This window comes from Dama dama, chromosome 18 (assembly GCF_033118175.1).
Source record: "Dama dama isolate Ldn47 chromosome 18, ASM3311817v1, whole genome shotgun sequence".
Lineage (NCBI taxonomy): Eukaryota > Metazoa > Chordata > Mammalia > Artiodactyla > Cervidae > Dama > Dama dama.
Genome location: NC_083698.1, coordinates 53081774 through 53105154, shown reverse-complemented (window position 1 = coordinate 53105154; position 23381 = coordinate 53081774). Strand labels below are relative to the sequence as shown.

The 23381-nt window shown below is 40.1% G+C and overlaps 1 protein-coding gene across 2 annotated transcripts in view; it reads right to left on the bottom strand.

The window, feature by feature from the left end:
* TMEM168 (transmembrane protein 168) overlaps positions 1 to 19324 on the bottom strand; it is a 46345-nt gene extending 27021 nt beyond the window's left edge. Inside the window, exons 1-3 of one of the 2 annotated variants that reach the window (XM_061165334.1) lie at positions 19003 to 19324; positions 16306 to 16387; positions 13695 to 14948 (exon numbers count right to left, since the gene is read on the bottom strand). In XM_061165334.1, coding sequence (XP_061021317.1) covers positions 13695 to 14822 — 1128 coding nt within the window. In that variant the 5' untranslated portion in view covers positions 14823 to 14948; positions 16306 to 16387; positions 19003 to 19324. The remainder of the gene's footprint in view (positions 1 to 13694; positions 14949 to 16305; positions 16388 to 19002) is intronic. The other variant, XM_061165333.1, reaches the window with a different exon arrangement.
* Between the last annotated feature and the right edge of the window lie 4057 nt (positions 19325 to 23381).

Below are 23381 nucleotides of genomic sequence, written 5' to 3'. Positions count from 1 at the left end.
GAAAACCACTAGGCCGTTCAGGTATGACCTAAATCAAATCCCTTGATTATACAGTGGAAGTAACAAACAGATTCAAGGGATTAGATCTGATATACAAAGTGCCTGAAGAACTATCAATGGACAGAGCTTAGTAAATTTGCACAGGAGGTGGTCACCAAAACCATCCCCAAGAAAAAGAAATGTAACAAAGTAAAATGGTTGTCTGAGGCCTTACAAATAACTGACAAGAGAAGAGAAAGAAAAAGGAGAAAAGGAAAGATATACCAAACTGAATACACAGTTCCAAAGAATAGCAAGGAGAGATAAGAAAGCCTTCTTAAGTGAACAACGCAAAGAAATAAAGGAAAACAACACAGTGGGAAAGACTAGAGATTGCTTCAAGAAAATTAAGAGATACCAAGAGGGAACATTTCATGCAAAGACTGGCACAATAAAGGACAGAAACGGTATGGACCTAACAGAAGCAGAAGAGATTAAGAAGGTGCACAATTTCACAAAAGAATTATACAAAAAAGGTCTTAATGACTCATATAACCATGATGGTTTGGTCACTCACCTAGAGACAGACATCCTGGAGTGTAAAGTGGGCCTTAAGAAGCATTACTACTAACAAAAGCTAGTGGAATACTGTACACAGAAAACCCTAAAGACACTATCAGAAAATTACTTGAACTAATCTGTGAATCTAGTAAAGTTGCAAGATACAAAATCAATTCACAGAAATCACTTGCATTCCTATATACTAACAATGAAGAATCAGAAAGAGAAATTAAGGAATCAATCCCACTTACCACCGCAACTAAAAGAATAAAATACCTAGGCATAAACCCTACCTAAGTAGACAAAAGAGTTATATATAGAAAACTATAGGACACTGATCAAAGAAGTCAAAGACGACATAAACAGGTGGAGAGATATACCACGCTCCTGGGTTGGAAGAATCAATACTGTGAAAATGACTGCAAACCCCATCAAATTACAAACGGCATTTTTCAAAGAACTAGAACAAAAAATTTCACAATTTGTATGGAGATGCAAAAGACCCCAAGTAGCCAAAGCAATCTGGAGAAAGAACAGAGCTGAAGCAATCAACTTACCTGATTTCAAACTATACTACAAAGCTACAGTCATCAAGACAGTATGGTACTGGCACAAAAACAAAAGTATAGACCAATGGAATGAGATAGAAGCCCAGAGATAAACCCACACACGTATGGGCACCTGATCTTTGAGAAAGGAGGGAAGAATATACACTGGGGAAAAAAGTCTCTTCAATAAGTGGTGCTGGAAGAACTGGACAACTGTATGCAAAAGAATGAAATTAGAATACTGCCTGAAACCATACACAAAGATAAACTCAAAACAGACTAAAGACCTAAAATCTAAGACCAGAAACTATAAAACTCTTAGAAGAAAACACAGGCAGAATACTGTATGACATAAATCATAACAAGACACTTTATGACTCACCTCCTAGAATAATGGAAATAAAAACAAAAATAAATACATGGGCCTAATTAAACTTAAATGTTTTTGTACAGGAAAGGAAACTATAAACGAGGTGAAAAGACAACCCTCAGAATGGGAGAAAATAATAGCAAATGAAACAACTGACAAAGGATTAATTTCCAAAATACACAAGCAGCTCATACAACTCAATACTAGAAAAACAAACAACACAATCAAAAAGTGGGCAAAAGACCTAGACAGACACTTCTCCAAAGACATACAGATGGCCAATAAGCACATGAAGAGATGCTCAACATCACTTATTAAAGAAATGCAAATCAAAACTACAATAAGGTATCACCTCACACCAGACAGAATGGCTGTAATAAAAAAAATCCACAAGCAACAGTCTGGAGAGTGTTTGGAGAAAAGTGAATCCACCTACACTGCTGGTGGGAATGTAAAATGACACAGCCACTATGGAAGACAGGATGGCGATTCCTTAAAAAAAAAAAAAAAAAAAAACAACTAGGAGTAAAACCACTGTATGTAGATGATACCACTTTACTGGCAGAAAGTGAAGAGGAACTAAAGAGCTTCTTGATAAAAGTGGAAGAGGAGAGTGAAAAAGTTGGCTTAAAACTCAACATACAAAAAACTAAGATTGTGGCATCCAATCCCATCACTGCATGGCAAATATTAACAGATGAGGAAAAAGTGGAAGCAGTAACAGACTATATTTTCTTGGGCTCCAAAATCACTGTGGATGGTGACTGCAGCCATTAAATTTTTGATGCTTGCTCCTTGGAAGGAACGCTATGACAAACATAGGCAATATTAAAAAGCAGAAACATCACTTTATCATCAAAATCCGTATATTCAAAGCTACAGTTTTTCTAGCAGTCATGTACAGATGTGAGAGTTGGACACATCTATATATGAAAAAAGGCTGAGTGCTGAAGATCTGATGCTTTTCATTGCTGAAGAATTGATGCTTGTGGTGCTGCACAAGACTCTTGAGAGTCTCTTGGACTGCCAAGGAAATCAAACCAGTCAATCCTAAAAGAAATCAACCCTGAAAATTCATTGGGAAGACTGATGCTGAAGCTGAAGCTTCAATACTTTGGCCACTTGATGTGAAGATCTAAATTATCAGAAAAGACACTGATGCTGGGAAAGACTGAAGGCCAAAGGAACAGGTGGCAGCAGCGGGTAAGATATTCAGACAGCATGACTGAATCAGTGAACGGGGATGTGCGCAAACTCGGGGAGACAGTGCAGGACAGGGGAGCCTGACATGCTGCAGTTCCTGGGGTCACAAAGCATCACATCCAACTTAGCAACTGAACAACAACTATCGTAAAGTAGCATGAGGATTAAATACACTCAAAGTACAGAGAATAGTGGATAGCACATGAAAAAAAATAAACAGCTAACAAATAAGTCTTATTATTAAAATTAAAATATCCCTAGTCATTATTTTAACTTTTAAAAGCTGGAAAAATCACAATAAAGGACAAATTCATGTTCTTATTCCATGAATAAAATTATACTCAGATTATTGCTATTGTTTTAGGAAATAAAGACATCTATTCCTGTTTCATAGTGTTCTGCAGAACAGATAAAACATCAAATTCAGAGTATAAGTTTAAGCTAAAAAAAGAGTTAGTGACCCTCTAATTGAGACCTAAATATCTCAAAACTTTAGGAAGAGAAATGAGACAAAACAAAAAATTGTGAAACATAAACTTCTAGTTTTGGAAACAAATTTGAAAACTCTCTGCTCCCTGTGCCAAGTGAAATGATATGGCTTTCTAGCCATCTTGCTAGAATTGAGACTGTGCTGCATCTGTGGATTCCCTCCCTTCCTAGGGTGTGAAACTGATCTTGTTACATCTGTCAAACCCAGTGATTACTAGAGCTTCCCCTGCAGAGAAATTAACTGTGATTATGGTTTTTCGGGTTTGTGTCAAAGGGCTCCTCCAAAAAGTTGCCTCAAAACCCCATGGACTCTGCAAATGACAGTGGGTGGCAAGGAAAGGCATATAAAATCTCATGTGAAAGATTTCAGAGAAAATCGCTAAACAAAACAGCAGGCCATGGGGAATACGCTTCCTTGGGAATCTGGACACTTTCCTCCCTTTTTATCCTTACGTGAATTGACAACTATCGATTTTAGAAAAACCTATGGCTGAGAAATAAAACTATCATCAAATGGCTATAGTACTGTGTTAAGTATTAATACTTCTTAATGACTTATTTAAGGAAAAAAGCACAAAACTAGAACACAAATAGCACATTCAATGAACATAAGATGAACTGCAGGAAACAACAGCTGTAATGTTGCATTTTAAAACTGCAATGAGATTATGAACAAAACACAACAGAGGTTAATGGTAAAATTCCAGCTTTTTAATGTAATGACTTGGAATGATATTACCGTCTTCATTCTGAAAATGTTTCATTATTCAGTAAAGCTAACAAAAAATGAAATTATCCATGTGGGGTTAGTCAGAGATTCTATTCAAATGAGGTCAAAGGTTCCTCACATATGACATCAAAAGATAATCCATAAAAGAAAAAAATGATAAATTAAGACTAGCAAAATTAAGAACTTCTGCTCTTCAAAAAACAAGAAAAAAGGTCAAACACTGGGAGCAAATATTTGTAAGTCAAATATCTAATAAGGGACTTATATCTCAACACATTAAGAAAACAAACAACCCAATTTTAAAAGTAGCCAAGAGATCTGAAATTTTCATGACAAGCAATCACATGAAAAGATACTTAACATCATTAGCTACTAGGGAAATAGAATAGAAAACCACAATGAGTTACCACTACATACCTATCAGAATGGTTCAAAAACAAAAAAGAAGAGAGAAATCCCATATACTGCAAGTGAGAACACAAAATGGTACGGCAACTTTGGAAAACAGTTTGACATTTTCTTATAAAGTTATACATGACTCGTATGTTTATCATACAACCCACACAGGTAAAATAAAAACCCATGTTAACACAAAACCCTGTCTGAACGTTTACAGCAGCTCTACTTAAAAATACTAAAAACTAATTTCAGTGTCCCTCAATTGAGTGTGAGACTTCCACATAATGGAATACTGCTCAGCCATAATAAGGGATAAACTGATATAAAACAATATAGCTAAATCTCATATGAATTATGCTAAGTGAAAGAAGCCAGACTCAAACAGATATGTACTATATGATTTCGTGTATATGGCACTCTAGACATAAAACAGTTCCGTTGCCAAGTACTGATGGGTGGAGAAGGACTAACTAGAGAGGGGCAGGAGGGAATTTTGGGGTGATGGAACTGCTCCATATTTTGATTGTACTGTCATAAAACTATGTGCACTTGTCAAAATCACAGAATTGTACACAAAAAAGGGTGAATATTACTCTATGCAAATTTTCCTTATTAAAAAAAATTGCTATTAAGTTGGATAAAAATAAAATAACCCCAAACTACTGACATGCAAAAAACCTTAAAATGAGGAAAAAATGGCTAAGTCCATTTGGGGAATTAAGTCAATTGTGCTCCACTGGATTAGTCTCATGTTTATGTCTGTTTGGTTTTACTATTCTGGTAGTAAAATGAGATAGAGATAGATTTGACTGTCTAAAAATACAAAACCTATTCTAAAATGTTGTGTTAATAACAAATGCCCACTGGGTGATCAACTCAATAAAATCGATTACTCTAAATTCCAATCTGCTCCCTTCATTCTGTCAACAATTTTTTAACATTGACTATCCACTGTCAGAACAGTCATCTCTACATTTCATCAGCTTATTTCAAATTCTCCTTAAGTTTTACTTTTAAACAAGATCTGTTTTTCCCTTGATACTTCTATCAGTCATATCCTTACCACAGGAATTTTTCTCTGTCACCTTAGTCCAGGTCTTTATCTCTTGATCCTAGCTAGTCTTCCAGATTTTAGTGTTACCTCTGCTTTCACTGATCCTACCTGTGGCTGACTAACTGATCTACTCTAAAGACTTTATAGTTTCTCATTTTTACCTGGCTTGCCCCCGCTCAATCAGTGAAACTGTTTTTCAGTGGAAATCCATCCACTGAAGGACATTTTAATGGGACAGAGGAGAAAATTAATTTTACACTTTAGTATTACTCTCACAGAAATATGAAAAAATGGGTTTAGATTATATTATTAAAAAGCTTCCCTGGTGCTTCAGACAGTAAAGAATTCGCCTGCAATGGGGGAGACCTGGGTTCAATCCCTGGGTTGGGAAGATACCCCGGAGAAGCGAAAGACATACCCACTACAGGATTCTAACCTGGAGAATTCTGTGGACAGAGGAGCCTGGCATACTACAGTTCATGGGGCCACAGAGTCAGACACGATGGAGTGACTTTTAACTTAATTAGTATCTATATCATTTAGGAACATTAAGCAAAAGCAGTTTGAGAAAAATCTAATCGAAAGAAGAGCAGCAAGCAGCTGAGAGGAGATACTCCACGTCCAAAGTCAGGAGCAGAAGCCGTGAGGAGATACCCCACGTCCAAGGTAAGAGAAACACCAGTAAGACAGCAGACACTGAGAGAGGGCATCAGAGGCAGACAGACTGAAACCAGGACCACAGAAAACTAGCCAATCTGATCACAGGACCACAGCCTTGTCTAACTCAATGAAACTAAGCCATGCCGTGTGGGGCCACCCAAGACGGCTGGGTCATGGTGGACAGTTCTGACAAAATGTGGTCCACTGGAGAAGGGAATGCCAAACCACTTCAGTATTCTTGCCTTAAGAACCCCATGAACAGTATGAGAAGGCAAAAAGATAGGACACTGAAAGAGGAACTCCCCAGGTCGGTAGGTGCCCAATATGCTACTGGAGATCAGTGGAGAAATAACTCCAGAAAGAATGAAGGGATGGAGCCAAAGCAAAAACAATACCCAGCTGTGGATGGGACTGGTGATAGAAGCAAGGTTCAATGCTGTAAAGAGCAATATTGCATAGGAACCTGGAATGTTAGGTCCATGAATCAAGGCAAATTGGAACTGGTCAAACAGGAGATGGCAAGAGTGAATGTTGACATTCTAGGAATCAGCGAACTAAAACGGAGTAGAATGGGTGATTTAACTCAGATGACCATTACATCTACTACTATAGGCAGGAATCCCTTAGAAGAAATGGAGTAGCCATCATAGTCAACAAAAGAGTCTGAAATGCAGTACCTGGATGCAATCTCAAAAATGACAGAATGATCTCTGTTTGCTTCCAAGGCAAACCATTCAATTTCACGGTAATCCAAGTCTATGCCATGACCAGAAACTCTGAAGAAGCTGAAGTTGAATGGTTCTATGAAGACCTACAAGACCTGCTAGAACTAACACCTAAAAAAGATGTCCTTTTCATTATAGGGGACTGGAATGCAAAAGTAGGAAGTCAAGAAACACCTGGAGTAACAGGCAAATTTGGCCTTGGAATACAGAATGAAGCAGGGCAAAGGCTAATAGAGTTTTGCCAAGAAACACACTGGTCATAGGAAACACCCTCTTCCAACAACACAAGAGAAGACTCTACACATGGACATCACCAGATGGCCAACACTGAAATTAGATTGATTATATTCTTTGCAGCCAAAGATGGAGAAGCTCTATACAGTCAGCAAAAACAAGACCGGGAGCTGACTGTGGCTCAGATCATGAACTCCTTATTGCCAAATTCAGACTTAAACTGAAGAAAGTAGGGAAAACCACTAGACCATTCAGGTATGACCTAAATCAAATCCCTTATGAATATACAGTGGAAGTGAGAAACAGATTTAATGGACGAGATCTGATAGACAGAGAGCCTGATGGACTATAGATGGAGGTTCGTGACATTGTACAGGAGACAGGGATCAAGACCATCCCCAAGAAAAAGAAATGCAAAAAAGCAAAATGGCTGTCTGAGGAGGCCTTACAAATAGCTGAGAAAAGAAGAGAAGCGAAAAGCCAAGGAGAAATCGAAAGATATCCTCATTTGAATGCAGAGTTCCAAAGAACAGTGAGGAGAGATACGAAAGCCTTCATCGGTGATCAGTGCAAAGAAACAGAAGAAAATAACAGAATGGCAAAGACTAGAGATCTCTTCAGGAAAATCAGAGATACCAAGGGAATATTTCATGCAAAGATGGGCACAATAAAGGATGGTATGGACCTAACAGAAGCAGAAGATATTTAAAAGGTGCCAAGAATACACAGAAGAACTGTACAAAAAAGATCTTCATGACCCAGATAATCACAATGGTGTGATCATTCACCTAGAGCCAGACATCCTGGAATGTGAAGTCAAGTGGGCTTTAGGAAGCATCATTATGAACAAAGCTAGTGGAGGTGATGGAATTCCAGTTGAGCTATTTCAAATCCTAAAAGATGATGCTGTGAAAGTGCTGCACTCAATATGCCAGCAAATTTGGAAAACTCAGCAGTGGCCATAGGACTGGAAAAGGTCAGTTTTCATTCCAATCCCAAAGAAAGGCAATGCCAAAGAATGCTCAAACTACCACACAATTGCACTCATCTCACACGCCAGCAAAGTAATGCTCAAAATTCTCCACGCCAGGCTTCAGCAATACATGAACGGAGAACTTCCAGATGTTCAAGCTGGTTTTAGAAAAGACAGAGGAACAAGAGATCAAATTGCCAACATCCGCTGGATCACTGACAAAGCAAGAGAGTTCCAGAAAAACATCTATTTCTGTTTTATTGACTATGCCAAAGCCTTTGACTGTGTGGATTACAATAAACTGTGGAAAGTTCTTCAAGAGATGGGAATACCAGACCACCTGACCTGCCTCTTGAGAAACCTATATGCAGGTCAGGAAGCAACAGTTAGAACTGGACATGGAACAACAGACTGGTTCCAAATAGGAAAACGAGTACGTCAAGGCTGTATATTGTCACCCTGCTTATTTAACTTATATGCAGAGTACATTATGAGGAACGCAGGACTGGAGGAAGCACAAGCTGGAATCAAGACTGCTGGCAGAAATATCAATAACCTCAGATATGCAGATGACACCACCTTTATGGTAGAAAGTGAAGAGGAACTAAAAAGTCTCTTGATGAAAGTGAGAGAGGAGAGTGAAAAAGTTGACTTAAAGCTCAACATTAAGAAAACTAAGATCATGGCATCGGGTCCCATCACTTCATGGCAAATAGGTAGGGATACATTGGAAACTGTTGGTTGACTTTATTTTTGGGGGCTCCAAAATCACTGCAGATGGTGACTGCAGCCATGAAGTTAAAAGACGTTTACCCCTTGGAAGGAAAGTTATGATGAACCTAGATAGCATATTAAAAAGAGAGACATGACTTTGCCAACAAAGGTCCACCTATTCAAGGCTATGGTTTTTCCAGCAGTCATGTATGGATGTGAGAGCTGGACTATAACGAAAGCTGAGAGCCAAAGAATTGATGCTTTTGAACTGTGGTGTTGGAGAAGATTCTTGAGAGTTCCTTGGACAGCAAGGAAGATCCAATCAGTCCATCCTAAAGGAGATCTGTCCTGGGTGTTCACTGGAAGGGCTGATGTTGAAGCTGAGACTTCAATATTTGGCCACATGATGAGAAGAGCTCACTCATTTGAAAATACCCTGATGCTGGGAAAGATTGAGGGCAGGAGGAGAAGCGGACGAGAGAGGATGAGATGGATGGCACCACCGACTAGATGGACATGTTTTGTGTAAACTCCAGGAGTTGGTGATGGACAGGGAGGCCTGGTGTGTTGCAGTCCATGGGGTCACCAAGAGTCGGAAATGACTGAGCGACTGAACTGAATTGAAAGAATTTAAGATAATCTCATAGAATACTGGGTAGAGCACAAAAGATTAAAGTTAAATTTAAAATGTTAATTGCATCTCACTGTTCTCCACAGTGGCTATGCCAATTTACATTCCATCAATGATGTAAGAAGTTTCCCTTTTTCCACACCGTCACCAGTATTTATTATTGTAGACTTACTGATGATAGTCTAAAAAAACTGAAAAGAGAACTACCATATGATTCAGAAACCCCACTCCTGGAGATAAATCCAGAGAAAATCATAACTTGATAAGATATATGTACCCCAATGTTCACCACAGCACTAGTTACACTAACCATGACATGGAACCAACCTAAATGTCCACCGACAGATGAATGGATAAAGAAAATATGGCGCATATATACAATGGAATACTACTCAGCCATAAAAAGAAATTGAATAATGCCACTTGCAGCAACATGGATGGACACAGAGATGATCACATTAAGGGAAGGAAATCAGAGAAAGACAAATATGGTATCACTTATATGTGTAATCTTAAAAAATTATGGAATGAACTTATTTACAAGACAGAAGCAGACTCACAGACCTAGGAAACAAACTTATGGTTACCAAAGGGGAAAGGGAGGGAGGGAGGGATCAGTGAGGAATCTGGGAGTAACATACATAAACCAGTATAGGAAAAACAGTTAAACAACAAGGACCTACTATATAGCATAGGGAACTAAGGTCAGAATTCTGTAATAACCTATGTGGGAAAAGAATCTGAAAAAGATTATGTGTGTGTGTGTGTGTGTGTGTGTATAAACTGAGTAACTTTGCAGTACACCTGACACTAACAACACTGTAAATCAACTATACTTCAATTTAAAAAAAGTTAACCGCATCAAAAACACAATGCCTGCATGACGGCAGAAGTTATCAAATAGCAACTAATGCATACACAACCCGATAGAGGACTTCCTGGTGGTCCAGTAGTGGAGAGTCCACCCATCAGTGCAGGAGACACACTCTGACCCCTCGTCTGGGAGGATTCCACATGCCAGAGGGCCACTAAGCCAGCGCACCGTAACTGCTGAAACCCACATGCCCTAGAACCCATCCTCTGCAACAACAGAAGCCACCACAATGAGAAGCCAGTGCACGGCAACTAGAGAGTAGCCCCCGCTTGCAGCAACTAGAGAAAGGCCATGCATAGCAGGTAAGACCCAGCGCGGCCAAAAGGAATAAATACCAATTTTGATAGATACATATTAGTCTTGAATAGCTAAATTAATACCTTGCTACTCAATGAGTTTACTTCTATCTACATCACTTTTAAGATTTTCAGATGGTCTGCAGAGTTTTAGGCTCTCCTCCCAAATTACTTAATTCTAGTCTTTAGAATTTTAACAAGATCTCCACATGATTCCTACGTATATCAAAGTTTGAGAAGCACTGGCCTAAAACAAGAGTTGGCAAATTCTGTAAAAAGCTAGATAATGTTACATTTTGCAAGCTATTAGGTCTCTTTTTTAACTATTCAACTATGCTGCTTACCATGAAGATAAAAAGATCAACACATAAGAAAGTATAATTAAAGATGTATATACACCTCGAAAAAAACAGAGCCCCAAAATACCTAAGGCAAGAAAATGACAAAATTGAGAAACACACAATCTAGTAATTTAACAGAGATTTTCAGTATCACTGTCTCAGAATGAAACAGAAAATCAGCAAAGACATAAATACATGACCACCACCACCAACCAACTTAACCTGGCTGATATTTATAGAATGTAGTCAACAACAGCAGCAACTTATTCTTCTTAATTAAACATGATGTATTCTCCAGAAGGGAGCTTCCCTGATGGCTCAGTGGGTAAAGAATCTGCCTGCAATGCAGGAGACAAAGGAGATGCGGGTTTGATCTCTGGGCTGGGAAGAGCCCCTGGAGAAGGAAAGGGCAACCCCACTCAAGTATTCTTGCCTGGGAAATTCCCACGGACACAGAGCAGGACGGGCTACAGTCCATGGGGTTCCAAGAGTCAGACCTAACTTAGCGACTAAGCACACACACACATTCTCCAGAATATAACACATGAAAGACTACAAAACAAGTTTTAGAAAAACACTAAAATCATAGAAACTATGTTCTCCAGTCACCTGGAGTTATATTAGAAATCAATAATAGAAAAAATCTGTCCTGGGTGTTCACTGGAAGGACTGATGTTGAAGCTGAAACTCCAATACTTTGGCCACCTGATACGAACAGCTGACTCATTTGAAAAGACCCTGATGCTGGGAAAGATTGAGGGCAGGAGGAGAAGGGGATGACAGAGGATAAGATGGTCGGATGGTATCATCAACTCAATGGACATGGGTTTGGGTGGAATCTGGGAGTTGGTAATGGACAGGAAGGCCTGGTGTGCTGCGGTTCATGGGGCTGCAAAGAGTCGGACATGACTGAGCGACTGAACTGAACTGAATAGAAAAAATGTGGGAAATCCCCCAAAGATTACAGTATCACACAACAAACTTTTAACTTCAACATGGATCAAAGAAGAAATTTCAAGGAAAATTAGAAAATATCTTGTGAGACAGCATAGTACTGCTTTAAGTATGAGATATATAGAACAATGGAACAAAGAGAGCTCAGAAACTGTTTTTGGACAAAGGTGCCAAGGCAATTCAACAAGAGAAAGGATAGTCTTTTCAGCAAATGGTACTGGAGCAATTACAAAGCCATGGAGGGATGGGATGGGGAGAGAGGTGGGAGGGGGATTCACGATCGGGAACACATGTACACCCATGGAGGATTCAACTCAATGTATGGCAAAACCAATACAATATTGTAAAGTAAAATAATAAATAAATTTAAAAAAAAAAGAAAAAAAAATTCCTCACCTCATACAATAACAAAACTTAATTTAGTGACTTAACAAAATATTTGGTTAACAGGATTTGATGATCTGGAAAGGTGTCAAAAACGAATGAGGCTGATTTGGAAATGAAAAAAAAGTAGGGGTGGGAAAGGAGCAAGCAGCAAGGACAGAGAAGAGGAAGTGAAAGGAGAACTCTTGGTCGAGTTCTCACCCACCAGCATCGTTCTGACAGCCCCGAGCAATGGCAAACAGTTGTTTGTTTGTTTTTTAAATCATCTGATTGACTCCCACACAGGTTCTGTGCCCTAGCCCGCAATGACTAATAAAATGCACCATGCCCAGCCAAGTCTCCACATCTTCTCTTCAAACACTCCTATCTAGAAAACACTCCGTTGCAACTAACTAGTGCAAAGCAGAGAACTGCACCAAGCAAAATTCACCTTCATTTTTGCCCTACATCCCAACCTGATGTATTCAAATTATACTATTTTTCAAAGTGTTATAATAATTACTGGTTTACATGCCTGCCTCTTCTGCCTCCCATTAGAGACTGCCTTCTTTAATGACAGAGGAAATTTTCATTCATCTTGAGATCTTCAGCCTCAGTATGCTATGGGATTTTTCCAGGCAAGAATACTGAAGTGGGTTGCCATTTCCTTCTCCAGCGACCTGTTATATAGAACAGTCAATAAATGTTCAGAGAACGGAAGGCTGATATAAACTACAGACATAAACTCCAACCATTTAATTTGAATGTCTTTGTCTACAAAAGATTTTTTTTAAACATATTGTAGGCAAATGTATTGTAAAACTAATTTTTCCTTTCTTAGGAGAGGCTCTAATCTGAAGTTAAGAATTTGATATGGGGACTTCCCTGGTGGTCCAGGGGCTGAGGCTCTGTGCTCCCTCCCAATGCAGGCAGCCTGGGTTTGATCCCTGGTCAGAAAACTAGATCCCGCATGCCGCAACCAAGAGTCCAAACACCACAACTAAAGATTCTGCATGTCTCAACGAAGACTGAAGATCCAACATGCCACAACTAAGATCCAGTGCAGCCAGATAAATAAAAAAATCCTTTAAAAAAAAGAATGATATGTTATTACATATCTAATCAACTTCTATATAAAACCTTTAGGGAAATGAGGAGACCAATGGGCTAGACAGAAGCTAGGCAACCTTGTTCTGGCTAGTACCAGTGACTCTGGATATGTTTTCTGATTTTTGGTTTCCTCATGTGTAAAGTGAAAAAATTAAAGAACAATCTCTAAACATGCTTCAAATGTTAATATTCTAAGAGTCTTTAACCCATGAAGTGTTTCATTAATCAACAGTCAGAAGATAGGAGGCATATCACATGCTGAGTATTCCTAATATTTTCATACCTCTTGCTAGAAGGCAAATGAAATTATCCTGTCAATATTCATTCAGTACTCAATTCCAGAAAGAAAACTAGTAAGTGCCCCACCCTTGACATCTACTTCTGAAATTATGAGCTTGACCTTTCGGTTCTAATAATTCAACTCTTGAAGCAAACATTTAATCACATATCATAGGCATTGACATAATAAACAAACTGTAAGCTTACCTGCCAGGAAACTGCTCCCAAAATTGCTGTTGCAAGAAGACTGAAAAAAACTAACTGCTCTGAAATTAAGCAAAAATGACGCATCCCTTTGGATGCCATGATTCTGTCAAGGCTATTGTTATCTACTCTGTGGGTAAAACACACCTTATGGCAGTCACTTAGTTTGGTATGGAATCCCCAAAGAGTTAAAAGAAAAATAATATGGCAAATCATCCAGAAAATTCCAAAAATGGAAAAGCCTGGTATTACAAAATACCAGAGATGAGTGTCTCTAAGTTTAAATGCTGAAAGAATGAAAAATGTAACCTCGATCATCCCAGTGAAAACAACTGAAAGTCTTCTGCAAATTCTTCCACGGTACAAAAAGGGTTTCCACCTTTCAGTCACTGAAAGTCCACTAAAATAAATGTCAAGGAAAGGATCGGTTATCAGGCAAATAAAAAAACACGCAAAGGCAACTGGATTTTTGGGAGTTTCCAATGAGGAGAAAAACAGCAAGACTGCGAAAATAACTAAGTTTGGAATAGCTAGAAAAGACTTCATTCTCAGGTCGATAATCAGCATGGCCAAAGCTACAACAAGTAAAATGACACTCAGAGACTTTTCCACCAACATAGTTGTGCTGGCGATGGCAAATCCAACAAGTTCCAGAAATTCAACTGTGGTTAGTAAGGTGGGCCGATGACGGACATAACCAGAAATTCTCTCCACCAAAGAGCATAATATCCTTAATACTATGGAAGTTAGAAGCAAATATTTGGTTGATTCTTCTTTGACATCATTTTTAAAGGATGAATTATCAAGAAAACACAGGAGGCCAAGCAAGAATCCAAACCAAAGATTGGAGAGACTTAAACTTGCTGCTTCCATTGAAAAATAATAATAGAGTATGCTGGCAATTCCAAGAACAAAAAGACCAAGAATAAAAATGACCAAAATTAAGGAATTTGCTGTTTTTTCCCATCTTACATAAAGACCTAAGCATATAGCAACCAATAAATTGATTCTGGCTAAATAGCCAAGGTAACGCACTGAAGAATGCATGTTCACTTCTCTGTTTACTTCTTCCAGTCTTGTCATTGCTAAATAGAGACAATGACTAAAGCAGTAACGCAGTGATTTACACATTAATCTGTCAATCTGGGCTTTCTCCCCACGTTATGAAAATTAACTGCTTGTATTTCATCCAGCAAATCCAATGTATCTGTAACTCCTATTTCAGCACTTCCTCTGGTGGAATTTGTTTACAGTGATCTAAAAAGAAGAAAAAATATTTCACTGTTAATTTTATGTAATTTACCTTTCACATATATCTTTCTTATAAAAAATAATGACTAAGTGAGAAATAAACTTTGTTTGGATACCCAGTTTAAAATCTGACTTGCGTGTATCTAAATGGTAACTGTCTCTGGCTTAAAAACTCTTCAGTTTATCCAAACAAAACTGGAGATTTGTTCTACTTATCCTATGCTAGGACTGTATGACTAGGTCGCCATCAACAAAAATTTTTCCAGAGATGGTAAGGAATTCACCTAACCCATTTTTATTCCAATATCCAGTTTTTCAACAACGCGCAATGATGAGATATTCAACTCAGCTTAAATGTAGCAGATAGGTCTGGAATAGTGGAAAGCTAGTCAACTCAAACAAAATGAGAGATGTCATTATTACCTCTAATTTGAAAAGCACCAGTATCCAATAATAGCAACCATTACCACCTGCCTAAAATCCTCCACATCTTTTTACCTGATAAAATGCTATAAAATCTTAGTCTCAACACTGTTTCACTAATAAACTTATTAGCAGTTTAACTGTATTAAAATTACTCAGCCACTAAAGTTGATCCATCACTCTCCCTGTACTTTTCCCTCCATTAAGTTACTTTGATGATCAAACATACAATCTCTGTAGCAAACCAATTCTGGACCTTTCTAGTCAAAACTGTAAAACTGAAATGCTGACCAATATTTATCATAAAGTAAATTTTAAAACCTATGATTTTACTTTTAGAAACTTACCACAACAATTATTTGTTAAAGGACTCAGATAATTATTTCAATCTTAAGGACCCCTTCAGGTTGCACTTCAAACATGACACCATCAAACAAAATGATTTAACTATCTATTAGATAATTCTTCAAATTTTCTAGTATGCTATTTCAGAAGAAATGATACATGCAAAGGTTTATGGTCGCACTGAATATCCACTGAGAACTCAACAAGATTAAAAACTCAGAAAGTAACTACTTTGCAATCAGCTTATTTCTGCTTTCTAAAAGCAGGACACTAAAAGAGCCAAGAGAAATATGAGATAACCTGAATTAACCCTGAATTACCCGTACGACTGCAGAAGAATGACATTGGGTGACAACTTTAGGGTCTCTGGGAGGTTCAAAGTACTATTACTAACTTACAAGTTCAACAAGTATATTTTTTACAGCTAAGTTTATTTAATTAACTAAGAATTATGATTTTCAATCATTCCTTAAGATACCACACACCACTACAGAAAATATCTTCCTTTGGTATATTTAGGTTTTATCTTTTTACTTAAGTATGAGAAACTGACACTATCTAGAATGCACTACATTTTTAAAAACATCACTTATACCTGCTATATAATCATTCAACAAACATGCTGGAATACACGTCCTCTAAGGGTTGATGGTACAGTCTGGGTTCAGATGACAACACTGTTGGAGGAAAAAAAAAATCACACACCAGACTAAATGATTGCAAGTCAACTCATGAGACATACTTCTGTGTTTCTCTAGTCAAACTCAGTCTCTGGGGCTAGGTAAGCCTCTCTTTCCTATTCTCAAATCTCTGACATCCACTTCTGACCAAATTCTTACCAGCTGACTTTGTCTCCAATGAAGTCATCAAAAGGGAGCTTACCTGAGTTTCCAACACCACAAACTCACCTATATCTACCATCTCCTAATTTAATAAAAGAAGGCTCTCTGCCTGATTGAAGGCTACATCTTTTAGCTGTACATGTGACTCTTCCTCATAGTCTCTTCCAGAACTTCACATACTCTCCTCTCTCCAAACTCCTACTACTCTTCTCTTATCCACTGGTGCTTAAACATTTGCAAAGCTCTTTTAAAAAAATGATACCTATACACACACACACACACACACACACACACACATACAGAAACAAACTAAAACTCAATAACCCCTATCTCCTCCTACAAGTTCAGTCATCTGTCCTCTCGACAGCCAGTATTTGATTGCTTTACTTCTCAAACAACTAAACCACGGTTTCCACTACACAACAACAAACTGCTCTGCCAAGTTCTAAAATAACCTAAATTCCTAAATCCCATAAGTACTTTACACTCATTATCTTGTACATTCATCAAACAACCTTTGACATTTTTCACTCCCTTCACCTTCTGAAACCTGCCCTTCCTTGAGCTTCCAAAGACCAGTCTTCAGAATTTCTTCCTAACTCACTGATCTCTCCTGTCTCCTTGCAGGTTCTTCATTCTGAATCTATCCTTTGGATGTTCAAACCCAAGCCTAGGCCCTTCTCTAGTATACACTTAAATGTGTATTAATATATATTAACCTACCTGACAGAAATGAAACCACTAGCTCTGTCCTGCACTGAGGTGAAAGCTTAGAAAAAAAAGTAAAGGAAAACACGTAAATAATAAAGTATAGCACATTCATAGCATGGAATATATGCAGTTACCCTGTTATGGGCCAAAATCAACATGGCAGAATATTATTTTTTTAAATGGCTAATTCACAGACGTTTTCCCCCATTTTGAACTTCTTTAAAAGACAAACATGCTGAATCAAGAGAGTAAAACAACAAAGCAGTGCAATCCTTTTCACTGGGTCTGCCAGCACAAATGATTCAGTGGGAATTACTTGAGAGGCAGATAAAAAAGGAGCACAGAAGAGTCCACTGAATACAGGAAAAGTTAATAATTGTCAGGTCTGTTTTATAGCATCCTATATACTATTCTCACCCTCCTCTTTCACCACCTATATTTAATGGTCACCAAGTCCTGCCCACTCTTCTTCTTAGATACTTCTTAAATGTTTCTACTTCTTTCCATCCTCAAGATCACAACCCCAATTTTGGTCACTATCATCTCATGGCTGAATGTCTCCCTGTATCCACTCTTGCCCTTCTCCAAGAAGTATACTTTTTAAAGCCAATACTTGTCACATCATTCTGTTATGTAAAAGCCTCCAAAGACTTCCCATCACTCTAAGCAATAAAGTCCAAACTCCTTACAATGCCTTAGGAGGCTTTCCTCATTGGATGTGAGTAACTCTCCTGCCTCATCTCTTACCATTCTTTTTATTCTAGCCACACGGATCTTTCAATTCTGAACTACACTAATGCTATTCCCTCTCCAGGTGTACTCTCTTCTCTCCTCCAGACCCCACCATAGGTCTTCACACCTGGCTCACTCCTACTTTTCAGATCTCAGCTTAAATCATTTCTTAGGGCAATCACCTTGACTCATTTATATGATCCACGTATTTTCTGTATAATAGGAAAAACATTGACTATCAACTGTTTAATATCTGCATTCTCCACTAGATCACAAGGTTCCTGAAAGTTTGTCTTCAAAACTGTACACCCAGGGTTTAGCAGAAAGTTTGACTCCAAGTAGATATTCAACAAATACCTGAAGAAATGAAGACTGATATAGAAGTAACTATATTTAATAACAATGTCAATCAGTTATAGGACGCATATTAATATACAAAGAGAATAAACAAGTTGTCTAATAACCCACAACTACGAAGTCATAGAGCTAAGGGAGATACCATGAATGTTTGGCTTGTTTCTCTCTCAGCCTTACTCCAGCCTTCACTTAACTCATCCAAATTCCTCCAAACCAGCAAGTTCTCTTTTACGTCCTTCTAGGTAATGGTTCACTGAGCCCAAGAAACACTAGCACATGCATCGTCTTCTGACTCAGAAACTACTTACGTCCAGTCTAGGGGAAGTGTCAAAAGCTGAAAGAATATACAGAGCAGCCAGGGTCGGGGAATTCCAGTGCTTCGGTTCTATGAATTCATGAGAACAACTCTTTGGACCCATCCCACACGAGGAGAAAGGCACCTCGAATATTAAAGCCCTCAGCAATACGGCAGCAATAGCAATTCTTCCATTCTGCCTCCTCCTAGGAGGAGGCCTTAGAAGCAGCCCGGCTGTTGGGGACCACAAGTGGGCACCCAGCTGAGTGGGGAACCGCTGGGGGATACGGAGAGACGCCCTGCCTTCCATCCTCCACCCCACACCATCAACTTCTCCTCAGGCAGGTATCCCTACCTCCTTCCCGCGAGGCCGGCCGGGCGGAGCTCGGGGCCCGCACCACGCCGAGCCCTGCGCGCTGTCCGCGCCTGGGTCTCGCCGCCCCGCCGGTGACCCCTTGTCCCGGACTCGGCCGCTGCTACGAATCCTCTCTCAGCCCTCGTAGTCAGCCCTCGGGCCAGCAGGGGAAAAGAAGGGCCCTTGCGGCTGAGTCTGCGATTCGGAGCGGGGACACGGCACTCCAGGGGAGTCGAGGGCCCCACGCCACACGCACTAGCACAGGCCAATCTCTTCGGAAACTTTCTCCGTTACTGGCCCGGCTGCGGCCGCCATATTCCCGCCGGCGGATTCGCGACCGTACGGAACGCCGCCGGGGTCAAGCCGCGCGACGCGCTTCCTCCGCGAGACCCGGCAGCCGGCCCCTGGCCCCGCCCAAAGCCGCCGCACCGCCGCGGGCCCAGCTGCTCTCGCACTGCGCGAACGCAAACGGCTCCACCTGGGGCACGTGCCGTCGCCTTGGCGGACCTAGAGTGGGCGGGGCACTGGTACCTGGAAGACCACGGAGGATCGGCCGTGTCCGTCAACTTCTAGGCCGCCGCCTCGGGTTGGACCGAAACTGGGGCGGGATGGGCAGGCCGACTACCCAAGGACAGTAACTACCGTAGGAGGCGTTGCTTCTCTTAAGTATATATCGCATAATATATGGCTTTGTGTCCACTGAGCGGCTAAAAGCCCAAGCTCCTTAGTCTCGCCTTCAAAGCCCTTCTGGCTTCATTTTCTAATTAAAGCCTCCCTTTAGTCCACCGTCTCGGTCTTTATTCCGCGACCAACGTTGAGCTCCCCAGTCCTGGCCTGCTCCATTCCCCTTCTCCCCCAGTCTCTTACACGTTCACCCGCCCCACAGCCCGAGGGTCCTTCAGGGTGCAGAGCTGATTCTCTTTTGTATCTGAATTCTGAATAAACCTAAGGGGATAGTACTCAGAGGCAGCGTTTCACAACAGCTGTGGAGCTGATGATTTGCATTCTGCTTTTTCTTATTCGTATGTGCGACCTCGGCTTCTCCATCTAAAAAATATTGTTAATAGTCAGGGAGACTTTTTCCCCCCTGGAATCATAAGGTACTCAAAAAGTATAAATCCCCCTCCCTCTCCAAGAAGCACTTCCTGTTTGCCAGTCTTCTGTCCCTACCATTATTTTCTACTGTTTATAGCTCTTGGTGGTGGCAGTTTAGTCGCTAAATTCGTGTCCGACTCTTGCGACACCACGGACTGTAGCCTGCCAGGCTCCTCTGTTCACGGGCTTCTCCAGGGAGAGGTAGCTATTTAACTTTAATCAGCACACTCCAGGGTGGGTAATTAGCATTTGAAAGATTAATCAGAACTCTTCAAAGTTGGATGCACAAGTGCCTACAATGCTCCTGCTGTTGCTGCTAAGTCACTTCAGTCGTGTCCGACTCTGCGACCCCGTAGATGGCAACCACCAGGCTCCCCCTTCCCTGGGATTCTCCAGGCAAGAACACTGGAGTGAGTTGCCATTTCCTTCTCCAGTGCGTGAAAGTGAAGTCGCTCGGTCGTGTCCAACTCTTAGCGACCCCATGGACTGCAGGCTTTCACCGTATTTCTGCAGGCCTACCAGGCTCATCTGTCCATGGGGTTTTCCAGGCAAGAGTACAGGAGTGGGGTGCCATTGCCTCCTCCGAGTGCCTACAATATCAGTAAGTAAATCTTACCTAGAGGTGTGTTAATTAGAATAAAAGATTAGAGTTTTTCATTGTGGAAATAACTGATGGTCAGGATATGTGGCCGGCTAGACTATTGTACAGGCACTTCTGTCTTTGCATAAATGTGGTATGTCTGTTGAGTCTAGCAGAGGGACACCCATCAGAGTGGCTCCTTTGGAGTCTAGACTTCTGTTTTGTACCTTGTCACAAAATATTGTCTGTGTGCTGTTATTTTGTGTGCCTACTTGTTGATAAATATTTGTGTAGTACTCTCCTGTCTGAGACTTGCTTTCATTGTAGGACACTATCTAGGGCCAAGGGAGGATATGAGTACCTCTCACCCATCTTCAGTTGTTGAAATCTGCCAGCATTTACTAAAAGGACCCAACGATTGTGAAGGCCAAGTGCTGCTTATATTCTTTCACCGTATTTCTTTGATTTATCATTTCCTATCAACTTGCACTGCCACTATCTGAGCTGAGGTATTGACCCTGAATTACTTTAGTAGCTTCAATGCTGGTCACCTCCCTGTCAGCCTCACCACAGCCTAACCCACCACATGGGGCCCCTGACAGATATACTCTGCAGACACTGTGTCACTTCTTGTATTAAAATCAGTGAAATATACAAACTAGAAAAATTAAGTCCAAACTTCCTAATATGGCACCTGAGGCCCTGAGGGGTTTGTTCTAAGCCCCAACCCCTTGCCTGGTGCCATTTATCTTGAAACTACAAGTATTAGGGTCAGTTCTTGGACGTCTGCCACATGGATAGCCAAACACCTGGATATGAAACAGCCACCTGGGAACTATTTCAGTGACAGAATTCAAGATGCAGTTACTGATGACAGTGTAATGATCCTAACTGGGACATCCATTCTTCCAACACTTGCTTCTCTGCAGGCAAGATCTGTGTGCTCCAGGCCAGGAATTTCACCAGAGGAGTTACTTCAGATTAAGAACACCTGTTGAAAATAGAATCATAATTTAAAAAAAAAAGAGGAGGGGGCAGCACCTATGGCAGGGGAAATGGATGATCTTACCATTTCAGTCCTGTGTAGAAAGGGGGTCATAGATAGTTCCTACATTATTTCTAAGTTCTCTCTTATTTTTCTCCTACTTCTTTCAATTCTTCAATCCTGTTCTAGGGCTAAATCAACTCAGGTTTTCCATAAGCAATCTTCTTGGCCTGATTCTTTTTTATTTCTATGTATTACTTTGAGATTACAGTTATTTCACCTCAAACATATAATCAAATCTTTACAAAAACACAAGGATGTAAATGTTTTCATCACCATTTTATAGATAAAGTATCCAAGGTCCAGAGAAACTACACTGTCCCAGTGCAGGGACTTAAACCTCGGTCTTTGGGCTTGAAGTCCTAGGCCATCAAGTACGACTTTCTACCATTCCCCTCTACAGGAAACACAGTCTCATCGTTGCTGTTCAGAGTAAGCAGGGAAGGATTACAGTGTTCAGTCCTGGTACACTTACTGTAATCATCTGGAAGCTCTTTAGCCTACATACCCATACCGTCCAGATCAATTAGAGTCACCTCTGCAGTGAGTCCCAGGTAGTGCGTTTAAAAGACCCTCCCTTTCACCTCCCCAGTGATTCTAAAGTGAAGCAAGAGTTGAGAACCACTGAGTCATTAGTTCCGTTAGTGTAGTGATTCTCCAAGTGTTAGAAATGCAGATGATCAGGACCTCCCCCCCAGGTCAACTGAATCAGAAACCCAAAGCATAGAGCCCAGATTTCCGGATTATGTTCAGATGTATGTATCAGAAAGCTCATAACTGACTTCATAAGTAGGTGTTCCAGAGCAGATGTGGTGCTCCTCAGTGGTAAAGTTCCAGATTCCTTCCCCCTTGTTGCTCTTCTATTCAGGGCATAGCTCCCGCCTCAGTTCAAGATGGTTGCTTAATTTCCATCTCTCACTTCTGAATTCTCATCAAGAAGAAGAAGGAAGTACAAGAGGCAAGGGTATTCCCCCTCACCCCTACTTTAACGACACTTCTTGGAAACTGTATAAGACACTTCGGCTTATGTCACACTGACCAGTATTTAGCATTTATAGAGTCTGAAAAATGTGCCATGTTTTTGAGTGGCCACATCCCTATCCAAAAACCAGAGTTGTCTTTCTGAGAAATAAGGGAGAAAAAATAATAGATGACAAGAAGCAGTCTTTTCCAGAGCTTAGCTAACTTAACTAACTTTGCATCTCCTGCCTCTCCTGCGTTGCAGGCAAATTCTTTACCACTCAGTCACCAGGGAAGCCCTCTCTACTGTATCAATGATGGCAGATTTTTGATCATGTGCTTGAACCATGATTTAGTGAACATTTTTCTTAAATTTAAAAGTTGAGGATGCATTGGCTTTTTACTATTGAAAATACTACAATGGTGAGCACTTAAGCTCATTGCACTTGTGATATTATTACATTTTTGATTATTATTTTGAGATAGATTCCTAGATGGGTTAAAGAATATGAATGTTTTTAGGACTCTTAACTAATACTGCTGATTTTCTTGCCAGAAAGGAATCATTTCTGTGTTACCACTGCCAATGAACTACATTATCAACTACAAAAACATTTCATGTTTTGTCTTTGAAAGATTTTTGGGGGGACTAATTTTCCTTTGACATTTTAAAAAATTTATTTTATTTTTGGCTGTACT